At 39.6% G+C, this 20,518-nt stretch overlaps 1 protein-coding gene across 1 annotated transcript in view; it reads left to right on the top strand.

Moving 5' to 3' along the window:
• LOC140236664 (rapamycin-insensitive companion of mTOR-like) overlaps positions 1 to 20,518 on the top strand; it is a 112,415-nt gene that overhangs the window by 13,554 nt on the left and 78,343 nt on the right. The window contains exons 3-4 of the mRNA XM_072316583.1: positions 3,043 to 3,140; positions 19,483 to 19,544. Coding sequence (XP_072172684.1) covers positions 3,043 to 3,140; positions 19,483 to 19,544 — 160 coding nt within the window. The remainder of the gene's footprint in view (positions 1 to 3,042; positions 3,141 to 19,482; positions 19,545 to 20,518) is intronic.

The raw sequence follows: 20,518 nt of genomic DNA, 5'->3' as shown, positions 1-20,518 counted from the left end.
CGTTCTTAGATTTGATAGTGAATTCAAACAATATTTTCAGATGAAACGAAAATAGTAGGAGATGATACGCTAACTGTGTGAAGTTGGCTATGTATTTTAAGCCTTCAAACGTCAAAAGACCTTACTACTAACTTAATATTCAAATGCTATGCACATCTCTTTGTGTACTTTGAGTTTGGTTCGGCACAGACTCAGTACTCTATCCTGTCAATGCAGAGCTCACAAGTCTGTAGTTTTTCCCTGTGAATATTAACTTGAATTATACATCACATGCACCTCTCCAGTGCGATTGTGCTGTCTTCGTGCATGAAAGGTCACGATTTTCGCAAAGTGGCGGGTAATGAGACTGACAAAAGACGCCATCATCTCTCTTTTTTTTTCCCCGTACCTCGCTCTCTCTTGCCGAGAGGGCGTTGCCTAGCGAAGTTTAGCATTAATAGCCTGCTGCGAGTGGGAGGTTTTGCGATGGTTCCCTCGGCGCTTTTGGCGTAATGGAGATCGTCTCCCCAGACACCCACGGATTGTCGGCATCCCACAAAAGTATGTTCGATAAATGGATGGGGGGGGGGGGGGGAGCATCGTTTACGCACAGTGTCGGCTCTGATGAGATGTAGCAGATAGATTTTCATTTGGCTGAAAAGCTAGTATCACAATGCAGTGATAATCCAGGGGGCAGCATTCCTATTTGTGGGAAAAGTAGGACATGCTTTTTGTGCAGCTTTAAAGTCCACAGATTTTATGCAAAACGTGATATTCAAGTATATGAAAAAAAAGGTACATGCAGCTGAATAAAGTCTCCTCCACTCCAGGGAAAAAAAAAAAAAAAAAAAAAATTGTGTACATGAATGTCACCCCCCCCCCCTCCCCTGCCCGAAAACCCATTTGACACATTTGCACATGTATAATAAACATACATGCTTGCACTCACTGTAGGGTAGTTCCTATGCTCTTTTGCTCTGTGACACCCTACAGTGTACATGTACATGCCTCATAACACTCTGTACATGACTTGCTTATTTTTGTGAAAGCTGTTCGTCAGTCTCTTTTCAAAGGTTATGATGTCCTCCTCCTATTACATTTTTTGAGAAGAAGAATAGAGTGAGATGTAGGTCCAGAAAAACATGTATCAGTGGTTGCCATGGTTACCATGGATTCCGTCTAATGCCATCTGACCTTTATAATGTTAGGAAAACAAAATTCTTAAAGTCAGAGTGGATGTACAGTATCACCAAACTACACGCTGCATCTTCTTTGTAGATCAATGTTCCACATGTATCTTCTTCACTTGGCAAGAAATCCATGAATTTTTTCCCCTTTACATTTAGATAATGAAAGTACAACTTGTAGGTGACTAGCTAGGATGGCTTTGAAATAAACAAGAGAACATTCATAAAACAACAGCAAGTGTTCTCAAGGAAACCAGTTTGTGTGCAATAGTTGCATTATGTGATAGGAGCTTGTATTCTACAATACAGCACCCCATATTGCACATTGGCACACCATTAGGCAGCCATTATATAGTATTAAAAGTAGTGTCGGTTATACATGTGTATGGGAATGATACTGGCTGATAGTGTAGACCGTCAGATAGATGAATTATGAAAAATTACTTATTACTGTGTTATTAATTATAGCGTACAAGGTTGATTGGTAATCTAATACCCAGAAATATTATATGTGTAGTTATTAGCATCATCCTGCGGTTTGACGCAGCCGACAGACCGGCATTGCGACAGATATTGCCGACTAATCACGAGGTCTTGAGTGCACTGTATATATATCACATACAAGCGGGCATACAGCACCGGAGTTCCTTATCACAGCGAGTAAATAGAACCCCCCCCCCCCAACCAACCACCCCCACTAAAATAGAACAGTTCTTGCCCAGAGAGATTTCGGCTGTGATAATCCCTGTCCTTCGCCGGTTGTGAACATCTCGGGGGCGCATGGATACGCAGTCCTGTTCAAACGGAGTAGCTGGGTGAAGGCCTATCTATTTATGGCTTGCTTGCGGTTGGCTGGCACGAGCGAGGCAGTGTTAAATGGTGTGATATTTAGGCCCATGACATCATTATGACCTCATTGTGGGTCTGTATGTTTCTCCTTATGTAATACAAAGTATGGTTTGACTTTTCTATGGCTGCTGTCTCCACGTAGTTAGCAAATATCAAAACAAAACTTACTGAACACAAAACCAAAATAAGTGCTGACATCTGTACCACGGTATTGGGACAATATTATGGAAGTCATTTTTAACAGCACATTTTTTTTTTCATCTTTTTGTTTTTTCTATCAGAGAATTGTTGCACATTTTTAGCAGACTTGTCTACTGTTTTTAAATTGTCAAGGAATGAAATCACTTAGTACTCTACACAGTTTTATTATTTTGTTGACCACATTCAAGACCTATACTGTACATGGCCAGACGCCAAGTGAACCTAATACAACCAAAGGAACATGAAGGCGACCATCCATGAAACACACATATTAAAACAAAACAAAACAAGCGACAACAGAACAAGGATCATGAGAGTTGCTCTGATTCTTGTACTATACCTGATCCCTGTTGCATACTGTAAAAGTTCAGATAAAACATAAGTCAGAAAATCAAACATAAGTCTGTGAATACTCGTTTCTGATTGGCTGATGCCTGACTTATGTTTGATTTTCAAACTTATATTTGATTGCATTCTTTTTTAATATGCAACAGGGCCCAGGATGTGTAAATGTAACTGTTAATTTCAATGTACTAGACTGAAGGAGAAAGTAAAGAAAGGAAAGTCAGACTCCTATAGATCTATGAAATTTAATTATTCAGGAGTCAATCATTCAAGGATGTTACCACTGCCACCATTTTGCATTGCATGATATCTTTAAGGGAAACCCCTCTATACTGCGATGAGCATTACTTTGGACTTGTTGCAAAGATAAATTTGAAGTATCCACCCCTGTCTCAAAGTTGAGCATTGCTTTGATATGAAACTGCCTCAGAAGATATTAATATTTTAAATTTGTGAACTTTTTTCATTTTCCCATCCACAGCCCCCCGGGACAATATTCATGACATCTTGAGAAGTCTGTGCCGACAGAGTGGCCTGACGAAAGGGAAGAAACTTGGACATCTCAACAACTTTGTAAAGGTAGGTGCCAGATGGCAGCTGGTAAACTACTGTATACGGCGAATATTTCGCGAGGTTTTTAATTTCGCGAATTTCACGAGTCAGCTGCTGTTCACAAAATTAAAAACACACGAAAACATTGACTCTAATGCTGATATGAATGTGACGTACGCGTATTCTTTGTTTGGTTTAAGACTCCACGATCGCGAATTTAAGCACTCGCAAAATTGTCGGGAAGTCCCGATTCGCGAAAATTTAGACTCGCGAAATATATGGCGTATACAGTAATGTGTAAGCGAGCGGTACAGTGGTGGTACGCGGCAGGAATGATTTTGTTGATCCAGTCACGTCCATGGAAACTCCAGTGCACAAGGTGTTTTTCATGTGACGCAAAGAATTTAACCCTTTTAAACACATGGACTGCCTGTGGCGCCCCTGAAGTATGTGTGTGTGTGTGTGTGTGTGCAAAGTTTACTGCATTCTTCAGTGAGTAGACAGGGACATCTAGATGTTTAAATTTCAACTCTCTGACTCTCTACCATTTGCCATTCTCCTCTCGCACAGTCTACTTGGCAGTTTGGGAAGCGGTTGTCCTAGATTAGGATTGGTGTCCCGACTCGATGAGGAGGATGCATTTTAAGTGGCCATTGTCTTGATGGTTCTGAAAACCACGTAATGGCCTATTAAAGGGTTCTATAGCGAGTATTGTTTCCGAAGAGTTTTGTAAGCGTGCGTGACTGTTATCTAGTAATGTCCGGTCAAGTGTAAAGTGAAGGTCTTTCCCCCTTTTCGTAATGTCATCTTTCTCACTTTCAAAACAACATATTACTTTTGTGGAGTATAAAGAGAAGAAACATGAGGAGAACATGAGCGGGAAAAACACTCAACGCTCCACTCTGCCCACTTGACGGATTGGCAGTCGCAGCCACAGACCGCAAGTGTCACGTCCATGGTCTGGCTCGCCATCGCAGGCAAGATGGAGAATCGATTCGAGAAAAGCGAAAAAGGAAACTGTCGAGTCGCATCAGGTCGGGCAGTGTGGAAACATTTAGCGGACTGTGGTAGTCAGAGGGTTAACTGGTTTCTAGTTTAGATTCCCTGCTAAGTGACATTGCTGGGTATTTCTTCCCTGTGCTAAACATCGTGTACACACTTGAACAATCAACATTTCATTTTCAGCACACATCATTACATCTGCTCTTTATAGCTGATCTTGTCCGAGTGTCCTGATTGATGACATTTCTTTTCTTCTTTTTTTTTTTTTCATTTCGGCTGTATGGAGTCGCAACAGTTCATCCATCCCACTACTTATTTCCCAAAGAGTTAGCATGCTTTTTTTGTTGCTTAAAAAAAAAAAATAGCCTATGGAAATGTGATTGATTGATACAAAGGCTAAGGTCTACATGCACTAGAATATATTAGAAAGCTGCTAATCAAAATGTTGCATTTTGCAAATATTCTGTGCACAAATGCATCTAGATATCAGTGACTGGTCGTAAATGCATCTAGATACTGCACTACCAGCCAGCCTGAAAGTTTGAAACTGGTGCTTCAGATTCTATGAGTCAGGTCCTTATGCGCAACCCTATTGAAACAATGACACAAGATTTGATGCTGATCTAGGTTATTTTTTGTGTTGTGTATAATTTCTTGATGTTCCATTTTGTTGTACAGATTGATACTACATCTGTACATTAACTTGAAATTTACAGGGTGTGCGAGTGTACACTCTCTTCATCAGCCCAAGATTCCATTTCCTCATGAAATTCCTCACATTCTGCTACCTCCATGTTGTGAGGTTGGACGTGTTTGATGTACTCACTCGTACATTCTACACATACCAGCTAAATACTCCGGATTCCTGCAGTGACCAAATAAAGATGATTCAGGCAAAATGTCCCAAGGATGGTGCTAATTGATAAAACTCACATGGTTTAACAGATGTTAGGCATGAATAGCCACATTCATACTGGCAAAATAGAGGGATGACAAATGTGCTCCAAATCTCGCGACTTTTTGCCAGCGTTCACATGGTCAGAAATAGCAGGATGATGATTGTGCTCCAAATCTCTAGATCTTTTGCAAGCGTTCACAGGGGCAGAAATAGCCCGCTAATTGCTGATCGATAAATCTATTGTTCTTAAACATAGTGTAGTGTGGTGCACACGCTGTTGTGATGTGTACTTTGAATGATGGGATATAAGACCAAAATTATTTGGTCAAGCATTCATACAAACACCGTGGGGCAAATAATCATGCTAATCAGAAAAAAGTGCAAGATTTTTTTTGGATTAGCATCGCAATGCTGATCACGCTAATTTACGGGATTTTTGTGTCCACACATGCCGAAAACTCGAGGCTTGTCACTACACAGCTCCATTGAGTAGTGTGACCTGAGGAGCGGAGATGTGCAGTTGGCATGGTTAGCCTGGGTAGGTCAAGCTACAGTGTATAAATATATTTCAAAACGACTTTGTGTTTATCAACTCTACTGAAATGCATTTCTGGCTCAAATGTGTTTGTCTTTGCACTTTTTTTTTTAGAGTTTCAAAAATGCATTCAAACCCCATGATCAAAACAGCTTTACATAAATTTATCAACTGCCTAAAACTCCCTGAAAGTTGCTTGGAAACCTTAATTCTGCACCAAAAGTGAGTTGATAAATGCACCTTATGCCTCTGCTCATTTCTGCAAAGTACTGCTGTAGCTCCATATTAAAAACGGGAACCAGAAATCGTGTCTGAGAGGAGAACCCCCCAGAAGTTGTCTGTGTGCCGAGCAGCTGTGAAAAACAAAAACACAACGTGCTGTGTTTATTGGCTGCACAAGTCTGTTGTTAATGTACACACTTCCTCTTCCACGTCATTGCCATATTATGCTGAAGCTTGATGGAGGGGGGGGGGGGGATGGGAGAAGAATCTGCACTGAAATATACTCTGTATATCACTTGAGAATGTAGGAAATGTTGCAATTTGGTGGAAAGCTGTAAAAAAAATATTCTGTACAGACATCTTGTGTGAGGTGGTCTTACATTGTTTTATGACATTGAGTATCATATTCTTATCTTCACAAAAAGAGCATACAGGTATTCCGTTTTTTTTTTTTTTTTTTTTTTAATGCAGATTAATGCCAGTTCAGGTCAATGACCCTATGTCTTATAGTTATTCCTTGTTTTGCAACAGGTGCATAGATTTGCTTGTTGATTTTTTTTTTTTTTTTTGCTTATTTGTTTTCTGTTTTTGTTTTTACTGTGACATGCATGGTACATTGAAGAGATTGGAACATTTTTTAAACATAAAAAATAGAAGTGCAAGATATAGAGGTCGGAATGCAATGCAAAATTAGACCAGTTTTAACTGCATTTAATCACCAAAGATATAATTTCACCTTGTAGTACTCCCAATTCCTCTGCTATGTGGAACACTATTATAAGTACTATGTATGTGTCGTGTGATCCTGCAATGTGTTTAAACTGTTACAACTCACTCCAGTCTAAAAGGAGATTGTCAAGCTGTGTAAAGATTTGAGTTGGCACACCAGATGATGAGGAAGAGGGAGTGATATAGTGTTGATGCAAACCATTCAATAGTATAGCATGGGATGGGTAAATCAGGTTGTTGTTTTGCTTTGTTTCTTTCTTTTTTTTTTCAAATGGGGGGGGGGGGGAGGTAGGGGTAGTCATGGAGTTGTCTTCTCATCTGCTCTAGATAGTACAATGATGAGATGACAGAGCCCATGTGTAATTGCCTCCTAATGTAATGTAGCTAATTTAGCTCAAATTTTATCGTAATTGCACAGTCATGGAGGAGGTAGAAACATTGGATGCCAAAAATGTGTCTATTTATAGAGATGATGGGATCTGTCAGTTAGCTCTTAAAGGCCTTGTGTAAAATGTAGTTGCAGAAAAGGTATGTGTTTGTGTGTTTTGCTTTCGTGGTTTAATATTTGTGGGGGTGAGTGAGGAGGAATTTCCTGAAAATATAGGGTTGTATTATGAATGACTTTATGCAATAAATGGATGAATATCCCATACTCCTTTGCAGATTATAAAAAGCGAATAAACTACTTAAAAACTAAAAACAAAATAGTTGATGAATATAGGCTTATGAAATTGTATTTGTATGGACAATCAGATGTTAATGTTTGAGATGGATTGTTTTTTTACAGTGATACTTCAGCCATTTCTTTCATCATTTTATGTTGTTGGAAAATCTTACTTTTATCCTACTTTACAGGTGTACCTATACTTGCCAGTGTCATAAACAGTAACAAAAAAGTGGTGTACAAAATAAGCCATCATGTGTACTATTTAAAACACATTTTTGTGTGTATACAGTGTATTGTGCAAAAGCAAAAAAAAAAAAGCTACATCAGGAGTTTCTGCATGGGAAGTTCCAAATTAGGCTAGTCAAATGGTTTGGGACTACTCAGAAAAGTACAAGCCCATAAATTTCAGAAAAGCATGGCTAAAAATAAGCAAACAAGCCGACAAGCAAGTGCTAACTCTTAAAGGGAAGATAAACCCCAAGAACAATGTGGATTGAGTGAAAGCAGCAACATTAGTAGAACACATCAGTGAAAGTTTGAAGAAAATCGGACAATCGATGCAAAAGTTATGAATTTTTAAAGTTTTGGTGTTGGAACCACTGGATGAGGAGACTACTAGAGGTGATGACGTATGAGTGGACTACAATATCAAGAAAATATAAAGAAAATACTACAAAAATCCATTTTTCATGAAAATTACAAATTCCATCAACTTGATATTGACATATGTCAAGGGTAGCAATTATTCCCCCTGCTTTCTGAAAGCAGTTGGTCCACTGCTCTTTCATAATTCTAGAAAAGTGAATTTTTGTTGAATATCCTTTATATTTTCTTTGTATTGTTGTCCACTCATACGTCATATCCTCTAGTAGTCTCCTCATCCAGCGGTTCCAACACCAAAACTTTAAAAATTCATAACTTTTGCATCGATTGTCCGATTTTTCTCAAACTTTCACTGATGTGTTCTACTAATGTTGCTGCTTTCACTCAATCCACATTGCTCTTTGGGTTTACCTTCCCTTTAATATGTGTCAAGAAGAAGTAAAGGGTAGGAAGAAATTGTAGCTGGAAATCTATAATGCAATGAACTAAAATGCCCTGCCAGAGAAGAAAAACAAAATAAAAAACTAGAAAAACACTCTGGTATCCTGGTACCCAGATGGTTATCAGGATCACTACCAAAATTTAATCATCTCTTCCTTGTGTCGTTAACAACTTTTCCTGTAAGTTTCATCCTAATTCATACACAGTTTTTCAAGTTCTTTCGCAAACAGACAGATAGATAGACAGACAAACAGCCAACCAAACAAATAAACAAACCAAGGCTGACAAAAACATTACCTCCATGGTGGAGGTCAAAACAAAGCACAGAACCAGTTTTACTGCACTGTCCTCTGGCAGTTTAAGGGTCAAGTCCAGCCAGCTAAAAAATCGCAAGTGCTAGAGTATTCTAAAGCCTGGTGATACATTACTGCTGATTCAAATAAGACACTAGGTATACTGCTTGCATCAGTGCATTATTATCCCAAATGTGTTCCTACAACATTGCACTTGAGTGTAAATCCTGAGAAAGGATGTTTTTGGAATGGATTACAAGACTTTAGATACAGATTTTTCTGAAGTGATTTTGTAGTAATGGCTAGTTAGAAGCACTACTTTTCTGATGCAGCGTACACATACTCTGTAGCTATTTGTAGCTCTATCATTCCATCAAATAGAAATGCAGAAAACTGCTGCAAATAAGAGATCAGACACAGACACACTATTTTGTGTGTTTTTCCTTGATATTTATTGATTTCATTCAAATCAGTCATGAATCAACCCATTCTGGGTTCAACATGAACAATAACAATACTTAAATACAATTCAAGACACAAACAAATCCATTTTTCAATTTATACTGCAAATTATCTCCCTTCAACATCAATAACTCGATTATGAAGCAGTCCCACTGATAATCCCTTCACACACACACACACACACACACACACACACACACACACACACACACACATACACAAACACTCTTAATAGAAACATGGCTATACCAAAGAGATTATTTTACACAGCCCTTTCAAATTTTGATGATAAAGCCTCTTTTCAGCTTTCTACTATGCTCTCTTCTTGTCTTGGAACAGTCAAAATACTTTTGTTGCATTTGGCGTGGAATGTTGAATATAGATCTGGTAACCATGGCAGCCCCAACACAGCTGCAGACCAGTCAATGTTGCCATGGAAATATCAAAAAAAAAAATCTCTGTCTCATATGAAAGCTATTATGCCATTGTGCATGTTTGGGTAGGCTTTAATCGTTGTGCACATATTTGTTACATTTAACTTCCCCCGCTGAGTGTGGAAGACTGACGTGATTTTGCAATAACATGCAGTGCAACTGGCGTAAACATGTAATCTTCCAAAAGCAGATGTTGCACACATATGGGGAATGAAAGTCCAAAATTCACTGTGTCATAGCCAGGGTGTCAGCTGCATATTCCATAAACATGAAAGGCAGAGTACAGTACACTGTTTGGTCCTTCGAAAAATGGTATATTGTGGATGATGATTATGAGTAGTGAGTTTAGAGAGGGGGGGGGGAGATCGACACAGAGGAATTGAAATCAAATATATTACACGCATGTAAAGACAAAGAGACACATAACTAATACTAACAAATTTGCTGTGCAAACAACGTGATTTGTGTCTACCAGGGGAAAAGAGTGTGTACGAGAGCAGGTCATGAGAATGTCAGCCCGTGCTATCCACTCCCGTAGTATGCGAGCTTGACGATGACTCACGCAAACATGAGGAACATACTGTACGAGCGCATAATTTTCCAAACAAAGCGGCAGATTGATCTGGCATTCGACACGTGCCGCACCGAAGCCTCGTACTGGGCTCTAGGATTGAGCAAAATGAGAACAGCTAGCCTTAAAGGCCTTAACTCTCTCTGGACGGCAGACATTTAGAATTTCAAGGAGGAGAAACAGAAAAATTATCGACCGAAAATGTTCATTGGCATGAGGGTCTTGGGCACGAGTATGGCTCATGATCAAAATGCAAGTTTCTATCATATCAAAATGCCTCATTCTTTAATTGCGAAAAGCAATGAAAATGTCAACAGAATTTCTTTTGAAGTTCATGGAACACACATATCTATATTTGGTTGTAAAATGCTGCAACTAGTATTGGCCGTAACTGGGAACTTCCAAAATTCATAGGAAAAGATGTTTCAGTGGGTTAAACACTGAGTTCGGTGCATTGCTATATCAGTGCATAAATCAATTACATGTATTGTTTGGCATACTAAGCCCCTTCCCCCCCCCCCCCCCCTAGTAATGGCTAAACAACTGTATCAGGGTAATTACCCCCTCCCCCCCCCCCCCCACCCCCTTCCTGGCTAAATACTGGTCAGTGCAGTAGTGGTAAGGTTAGAGTAAAGATTAGGGTAGGGTTAGGTTTAGGGTTAGAGTTTGGGTTAGGGTAAGGATTAGGGTTAGGGTCAGGGGAAGGATCCAGGGTAATTGCCCTAGACCTGCTAAACAACAGCAACCAAACTGAACAGGATTATATATTGGGTACCATTTTGGAAAGTCATCCCCATTTCTTCTGCCTCACTCCCTCCACCCACCCCTGAACCCCCCCCCCCCCCACACACACACACCGAAACAGGAAGGAAAGACAGTCAAAAATAAAATGATGCAATATTCCCTGGTGTCTCAGCCTTGTCACAATAGAGGCAGGCTACGGATGTACCATAAAACAGGCTTTGTGAAGTCTGTGAAACAAAAGTCTGTTAGAAACAGTGAAGAGGATCTAGGGGTTTGAGAGCAAATGCATAGCTGACACGTTGTACGTGTACATGTACACATGTCCATGGATGTGCTTCTTGTCTTGCACTCACGTTTATCTTCCATTCAGTCCCACATACTGACATGTGTGTTGTGTTACACGTAGGAGCTTCCACAGCTTTTGTCTACAGAAGATGTCTAGATTTGTTTTTATTTTATCAACCATGAAATCTTTTACGATGCAACTCCGCACAGTCGGAACGCATTCACAAGAAGTTATGGGCGATTCCCTGTCCAAAAGCTTTTTCATCCCTCAATCTCAAGCCCTTGCACATCTTTCAAATGCATGTTGACAAGTTATGGTATTTTATTTGCCCTCAAAAGGGTGCATTATTACGCCCATAATGTGCTCGAGGATATATCCCAGGTCGTCATATCTGGCGACAACGAGTCGCCATATTCACAAGACTTCCCCCTTCCCGCAACATGCACCGCATATAAGGGCGGCCGAGCGCTGCTGCAGCGCCGCCAAAAAGGGGAAAGTGTAAAGATTTGATAGAGCGTATGCATAATCACGCCCCCGTTCCTCCTTGAGACAAAGCGGAAGGATGCAGGTAGCTCATCCAGCCCGGTCCATCGTCGTCTGGCGCGGGAAAAAAAAAATGCGAGCCAAAGCCAGACGTAAACACGAACCCTCCCTGGCTGGCTTGGCGGAGTCATCACATATTAATGAATAAATTATTGTGTTTAGCCAGGGCTAATCTCGCATTTCCACAGTCCGTGGATGTAATGTATTTTTTCTGCTCTCTCTCCCTCTCTCCTCCACCTCCAGCTCCACTCATCTTTAGAAATGTGTGGTTGGCAATGGTCCTTTGAAGTGAGAGGAGGAGAAAGAGAGAGAGAGAGAGGGAGAGGAAGTGGTAGTAGTAGAAATGTATTAAACAGTGTTGTACCCATATATGGAGAGAGAGGGAAAAAGGCATTGACGTAAAAATATGCATGAAACATGAATGTCTACTTGGAAGAGAGCGGGATATGGGGGGGGGGGGAGGGGGAGGGAGAGGTGTATACACATAAATGCAAGAGACATTGTGAAGAAGGAAATAAAATAGAGGAAAAAAAAGTGAGGCTGATATAAATTTGAGAGATCATTTCATTGCATAAATGAAGGATGAAGGGGAGGGCTTTTAGTGAATACGTAGCATGATTTAACGTCGATAATGAATGCATTAGTTTCATAGAGGTCCTCAACTTAAATCTGATCATGTCATGCAATACTTGTTTTTATCAAACCACAAGGACACGATGATTGGACAGTAAACATGTAATGTCATCGAAAATACATTGATTAGTTGAGCCAAAATGAGAGGCTAATAACGATATCTCAGCGCTGTGCTGCCAATCTTCAAAGAAATCTTATGTGATGTTACTGAAATCTGTGTTCATAGCTCGTGGATATTACATTCCATTCGAGTGCAAATTGTGTGGGTGACCCGTTGTGGACTCAGCTGCCACTACAATCGTTGGAAGTCGAAACTTTGCCTTTTCATTTGGTGACCTATGTTTATGGGCAATGCCAATGGCATTTTTTTTTTTGTTGTTGAAAAGTGTAGTGGTCCTGCATCCCGATTCGGGTCAAACTGCCAAAGGGGGTCTGAACCCAAAGACTAGTGGCTAGAGACAGGTGCGATGCTGCTGCCCGCATCTCAGATGCAGTGTTTACTCTCATCCTCCCCACATCCCATGCTGCTTCTGGTACTGACTGACTCACGCATTGCACATCATACATGGCACAAAATGATGCGACACTTTCCTGAGCTCCTCGCCGACACATTATGAAGCGTGTTTAGTACTCATTGATATTCATTTATTTATCTTGTTTTATTTATCTATTGATCTCCAGGTTGATTAATGATGCCCTTGTCACCATTGACCCCTGCTCTGTGTAAATGTTACTGTAAAAGTGGATATTTTCGCGCGACTAATTTTTCGCGCTTGGCCAGGTGAGAAGAATTTCGCGTGATCAATTACTGGATCATATGGCATGCAAAAATATTCGCGTGCTTTTATTTTCGCTCTAAGTTCTGGTTGCGCGAAATGCGCGAAAATTTCAACACCGCGAAAATGTCCACTTTTACAGTACTGCGTAAGAATCAGCATTGTATTAAGCACCATAGATCATCAAACACCATATACATACAATGTATTGTGAGGTATGAACATGTTTCTAGTTCTCCAGAGATGCTGCATGGAATACATTTTATGTCCATTGTTTGAGCTTGGTTATTGTAATCATTTATGCAGCGTCATGAGCAGCAGCAGTTCCTGGCAGAATCATGGACCAAAATACATTCTTTCTCACCCGGAGTAGGAGCTGCCGTGGTTTTGTTACTGTATCATGTGATACACTGTAATTGTGGCTCAAAGGGAGTGACTGTATGGCTGTATTGTGCAATAAAGATGTACAGCTGTAATGCAATAAACCAAATTGGAAGTTGTTACTACAATAGCTTGACAAAATACATTTTAATGTGTTTTCATACATTCCCTGATATTGGCAGCACAATAAAACAAAAACAAACACACTTCATTGTCTTAAAGTTGTTGCTGTTGTTGTTGGTTTTTTTTTCCTCTCTCTCATCTGAATGTCACCGTATTATTCAGTCAGCAAAATTTCGTAACCTTTGACATTTGAGTCACCAGAATATCAAAGGGTGCCTTTGAAAGGCCTGGGCTTTTTACAGCACTGCAATGTTTGCTATAAACAAGTTTCTGTGGAACTCAAAATGTTGTGTGACTTGTATCATAGTGTCCCCGAGATCTCTGTTGGAATGCCAACCAATGCAGATAAAGAGCTCAAGGAAGTCACGCATGATGCCCTTTTTTAAGAATAAAAGAAAGAAAGGAGAAAATAAGAATAGAAAATGGGACAAGAGAATGGAAAAAGCGTGTTAAGTCTTCGAGACATGTTGAAGTGACCAGAGTTACATTCTGTGTGCAACATATATTATAAAAGTGGAATGCACATGAGAATGTGACAGCAATTATTTTGATTGTAAAAAATTGAAAATGTACTGTGTTTGCGACTGACTAGGCAGTATGACTTTGTCATATTCAGCGTCAGCAACAAAGTTGACAGCAGATGTTAGAGGTACATTAGATATAATGCCTTTTGTTTTTGTTTTTTCCATCCGTTCGCTTTTGAATACAGAAGTTGCAATAATTGACAAAATATTTGTCTTTTCTTTTTTGTCACAAGTTTGAGGCATGAAATATTGAAATTAAGTAGATGTAGAGTGTAACAGGTGATTTCATAGGGGAGAAATTGATTACAAGTTTTACCAAAAAACATCAGCAAAGCAAAACAATAAGAAGTACTTGTAGGCATGAACATTGTAGTGCACTGGAAAGAGGCCAATGAATTGAACATAATGTATGATTAAAGAATGCTGAAAGAAATATATGGATAAGTTATCCATCCATCTATCACTCTATCTATCTTTGTACCTAAACATATATGAATGTATAAGATCTATCTTTGTATTCAAGTATTATAAATTTACATGGATATATTTCAGTAGAAAGCAATATGTTTATCTAGCAGTAGACAACAAAATAGTGCTTACCAGCACAATTCTTGCGATGTGTGTGATTGATTGGTTTGGTTGTTGTTTGTATTTTTTTTTAATTTCTTTTTATTAAAGGGGGAGGGGGACAAAGTGGGCCACAACCTCATGTGGGCTTTAAAATCTTGCTTCTGGTGACATCAACCTCTCTCACCCTCTCTTTCCCTCTCTGCCTCTCTCCATGTCTCTCTCCCTCTCTCATACTCTCTCATCCCTTTATTTCCACCACACATTGTGGTCACTGACTCACAGTGTTGTGACCTTGACAATGTGGGCCAAGTCTACCCCCAATGGGAATATTCCGCATTGGAGTGCCGCTCTCTGTAATTCTTTCTCTTTTCTGTATTGCTTCCAAAACATACTTGGCACGGACCGCCTTGTTTATCCTAACAGGGCTCTTGACAGACTTTTGGAGGTGAACTCCCCTGCTTTGTGGCTTTGGGCATACAGACAGGACTGCTTAAAGAAGACATGTGTGGAAATGAAAAAAAGTTGAAATTTTTGTGTTTAAAAATTATTCTCAGAATTTAAGATCATTCTCATGATTATACCACATATATTTCTATCATCATCTTCTTATTTAGATATTTTGTTAGATTTCTGTGTGATTTTATTTCTGCATTCCCTTCTTATGTTCTCTTTTGTTTTTTCAAAACATTGTATGGAGATGTATTCTTCTTCCTTTTTCTTCTTAACTTTGAATGTGTCTAAAATCTTCTGTAGGAAACAAACAGGTCTTTTTCTTTTTTTGTTCCCTGCATGACAAAGCCCAAATTTCATGTGCGCATGCTAATTGTGTAGAAGTTTTTACAAGAATGTCCAAAGGATGCTAAAAAATCAGAATGGAAATTTGCTTTACAAAGAACAAAAAGCAGTGAATAAACATCTCAAAGAATATCATGTGATCATAATAAGAAACATGAAACAAACCTCTCTCTGTGTATTACAACATTTTCTTGTCAATTGATATGGTTCAAATTTCAGTGGAATATCAAAATAGATTTGAGCTGTGCTTCCTTTGAAGTAAAAATATGTGTCATGACTTCATGCAAAGTAGGGGCAATGTTGCCCTCTTTCCTCAGTAAAATGGAGGCAGATTTTTTTTTTTTTTGATGTTGCATCTTTTCCAAGTAATACGATGTTGAGATGAAGGAAAGATTTCAAACAAACTTAATATTTGCATGGTATTTGACAGTGATGCTGACTTTTCTATTCATTTATACCCACTTTTAAGTCTAAAAAATAAATATGGTTTTTCTTGGTTAAATGCAACCTAGTGAAAATTTATCAATATCTGATCATTGAAAACATTCATTAATCTTTGGGAAAGGGACCATGTGACATGATAGCGTGATACTCGACTTTATCTTTCAGTCTCTATTCTGATGCAATGCCATTGGTAGCTAGTCTAAAACTTTTTGAATTAGATGCTGCTGTACAGTAGTAAACAAAGCCATTAATTTCCCCCGAGCCATTACGTGAATAAGTGGTCACCTTGAGAAGGTATAACAAGAAAATAGATTGCAATTATACACCTTGAGTTCCTTTATACTGTAAATGGGGTTATTATTCATTCAAGGGTTCAGATACCAGTATGATTGATTCTGGTATACCAAGAAAGCAAGTCATTCAGTTTCATCTCTTGCTTTGATGAGAATAATTGGCCTTCTGTACAGAGAGATTAATTTTTTACAATGCCCTTTTGTTCGCTTTACAGTGGTACGAAGGAGCCAACCATTCCTTTAAAAAGGTGATGCATGCTCATGATGATATACTGATGTACTTTGTGAACAAGAAACATTAATGTTTTGTGGTGGCAGTGGTCGTAACAATCGCTGGCATTTGCGCACAGCCCCCTCTGTGACATTTAGGGATCACGAGGCGCATCGCGGCATGACAGCCGAGCTCGTAGTCGGCGGAGGAAAGTCCGCCTCCCTATCGCTGCGCAGAGCAGACTGGGAGTGTTTGCTTTTGTGCAGAAATGGCCGACACACGCTACTCAGTGCAAGGCATTCTCATGTCCGCAAAACAGACCTCGTAGCAATTAAACCACACTGCCCCTCCTTGTTCATACATCAATGCACAAAATGGTCTACATGAGCAAGTCATCCAACTGTATATTTTTTTTTCTCTCTCTGTTTAGGTTAATCATAAACCTTTATAATCATTAGCTCATGGTAATCACCCTCAGGTATCAATGAGATGTACATGTACATTAAAGATACAGAGGTTCAGAGTTTCTTGAAGAGAGCATCTGGTAATCTGTATTGTTGGGATTTTTTTTTTTGGTGATAAACTGTAAAAACCAGAAATTTTCGCATTCATAAAATTTTGGTGAATTTCGCGAGGAGCCAAGATTCGTGAAATTAAAATGCACGCAAAAGTTCTTGACTGCAGTGTAGGCCTATATATTGAATGCCATTGGCAGTTCGTGAAAATTTCATGCTATGAATATTTCTGGTTTTACAGTACGTGCAGCTTAGAGTGTGTACCTTCTTATTGTGCAAACTACAACCCTAAACATGGAAAGCTCAATTAAAGCTAGTCTGTAGGAAGTACAATGAATAATAGTATCCGGTTTTCCTTTATGGACTAGAAGATAGCTGGATCATTCATTGTCGAGTCTTCCAGCCGCCTAATTGTCACTTCATCAAGGAGGGTGTCAGACGCACAGAAGAACTCATTTGTAATCCTGTTTAGAAACACGTTTCACACTAACTGAGTTTTTGTCTGCAAACAGAGTACAAGTATTATGTACTTACAATCGTGTTTCTTTCCCAAACCTGATTCTTCAGTCATGTTTGGGTGAGTCACACTCCTCGGGAGCTTTCCAGCTTAACTACAATGTACACTTGATTCCGGGGATGCATTTCAAGTCCGAATAGTTTGACCACTTAAACACATTCGCAAAGGCAGGACTATCAACAGTGCCATGCCATGTACAACTGTACAAGGGTTCTTGCTATGTATGTGTATACCAAGGGTTGTCCATGATTTGATCAAGGAGCTTCAAACTGAAGCTCCTTGGTTTGATCAACAGGCCTTAGGGGTTTGTTGTGCAGCTGTGGTATAGAATGTTGATTTCAGGCATGGACCTTGTTTCAGGCTTTAGTCGGCTAGAAGACTCAATACTGTCTTCATGGATTGTTCGTATAGTCATGAGTAGAAACATCTTCCAGAAATATGGATATCAAGCAAGTTTTCTCATAAGTGTGAACTTTCCTCGTGATTGGTGCAGTGGTGTACAGTTTCCTTTGATTGGTGTCCACCAACGTGTGTTTCATCCTTCCAAACTATAGTTTACAAACTGCTGCACCACCTTAAAACACACTTCCTCATGTTGTAGGTGTTTGCATGCATGCATACATCATTACATTATGTTTCTGCCTTTGTGTAAAAGTATCTCTGCCTTGGTGTACTCCTGAACTTTTGTGGTAATAATGTAGCATCTCACTCCCAAGCATCAACCTCCCCAGCCCCCATTTCTCCTTGCTCACAGTTATGCCTTTGGCAGTTGGAGAGAAGTGTTGTCGATAAAGAGGGATTTTCCTCAGTACCCCCTTCTCTTTTTACCTGTAAATTAACTCTATTGCACCATCTCCTGTTTTCAAGTGATATCCCCACAGAAGCAGTAGTCATGATTTTGATGACATATTCAGCCAGTTTTGTGACAGGTGATATTTGAGAGGCTGAAGAAGAGTTTCCAAAATGTGACCCCCCCCCCCCCAATCGGTTCCTGTCCCTCAACCCCTCCCATGCTCTTGGTCTTTGTTAACCTCCCTGGTAGGGAGCCAGTTGTGCTGGAAGTTGCGATTTCAGCTCTGTGACAGATGGGTGCAGACTGGATTAGTTTCCATGGCGATCTTCCTTTTGCTAACACCTCATCCCCCTATCCTCTGTTCCCCCCCCCCCCCCCGGCCTCTGGCATTATCCCCCCCCCCCCCTCCTCCCCAACTGGGACCGGTCCAGAGGGGGTTGCGATGATTGCAAAGCCACCTGCTACAGGTGTTGGGCTGGACAGAATTTCCAGATCTCGTCCTTGACTTTCAGCAGGGAAGATGATTTCCCCCCTCTGGCTCCAGACAGGAGGAGGAAGCGTTTGATTAAAAGACTTTGGAGGTCCTGCCCCAATGGGACCCTGCCTCCGCTCCGCTCATACCAGCACTGGTGCCACTGCATTCAATACAGTGTAAAACTCTAGGAATAGTTGTGACCTTTACCATATGAAACAAAACAAAACAAACAAATCAAAAGAACTTTTCTGTATCTTTATCCATCTTGTAGACAAAAGTATCCAGAAAAATGTAATGTGGATTATCTGGAATTTTGTAAACAGATTTGTGATATCATGAATTGGAAAAATTCATGCAATTTTAGTCATGATCACAGAGACTGTTTTTCTGTCACAAATGCTTTTCCAAGAATAGTTTGTTTACTGCCAGCACTTTTTGGAAAGGTCGTGTCAGCTGAGCTGTTTGTAGGTCATGACACCATCACCCTTTCCAGCTTGTGCACATGTGACTGTGATTGCTATCATTGTTCTGGCGAAATGGGAAATTTGGAACATTTTAAGGCTTTCTTTGTGTATATTCTGTATTGTATGCAATTTTGAAAGAATCTACCTGTATGATATTGCTTTGTCTATTAAGGTTGACCAAAAACAGGGCTTACATGTACATGTATGCTTTTCCTTGAGGTCACTGCCACAGAGCATATGTTGTATTTGTGTATAAATGTGTTGTTAAAGTGCTAGAGCATTTTCTTAGCACACATGTTCGTACAATTATCATATTCTTCTAGATGCTTTTTAGAGTATGCTTTACACCAAATCCTGTCCTTCATGATATCGTGGTCAATGTGTCCTAAACATGTTTCTTTGATTTTATCTCCTTGTTCTTTCAGCTCATCAATCATGTCCCAAATTTTGACCAGTTTGGATATTCCATTGCAGAAATCGTGTGCTGGTGAGTATTTAAGTGTGACTATTTCCCTCTTTGTACCCAGGCAGCCTTTATGATCATACTCTGGGCGACATAAGTTGGTATCAAATGTGAAAAGTCATGTGATATACAGACTGCTTGACTCATGTGCATACATGAGATTATGTGTTATCAGCTTGACTCTGCATGCACATACACACAGACATACAAACATTACACAGACAGACAGACAGACAGACACACACACACACAGACAGACACACAAATGTTCAAAGAGATGGGTACTATCAAGTTAACTTTTGAAGAAAAACAGAGGATAGATAACAATCAGAAAATTTAAGACAGTTTGGAATTCAGACAGACATAAGAGTATTTTCATGATAGAAAGATGTAAAAGTTTGTAGCTGTAACATTACATTGTTCTTTCCTATGATTATACATGACTGAAATCCACTGAGTAAAACAAGTCAACAAAACTATCATTTTATTTCATTATTAGTATTTTTTTTTTACCAGGTGATGAAAAATTTGGGAGGTTTGGGGGGTTATTGTGAAGACATACAGTGTAATGAAGATTTGTAATATATTGTGAACAGAGCAGTGAGGAACTCTGTACTTGCGGAAACTTGGATTTCAGTGGATTATATGAAATAAGTAATGTGAATTGCAGAACATTTGATTTATCTGGCAAAATGCCCCACTGAATACCTGTTAGCAACAATATCATCATTCTACATACAGTTTTTCCTCAACCTTCACGGAGTTGCTGTTTGTGCGTCTCATTTGAGTACGTTTTCTTCCTTGAGTACCGCTTCCTTGTTAAAGTATTTCTGGAGAGCAAAGTTGCTCAGAGTAGCTTTTTGATACCAAGCTGTGACTGCTTTCAGTGTAAGTGATTGTACATATCCATTAGGAAGAGAATCCGGATATAACTGTTTTGTGTTTAAATCATACTTTATTAACAGTATGGTCTTGTAACATGCTGTTTGCTATTTTTG

Source organism: Diadema setosum, chromosome 13 (assembly GCF_964275005.1).
Source record: "Diadema setosum chromosome 13, eeDiaSeto1, whole genome shotgun sequence".
Taxonomy (NCBI): Eukaryota; Metazoa; Echinodermata; class Echinoidea; order Diadematoida; family Diadematidae; genus Diadema; species Diadema setosum.
The sequence above is the reverse complement of the archived record's forward strand: the minus strand, read 5'-3'. Positions and strand labels throughout refer to the sequence as shown.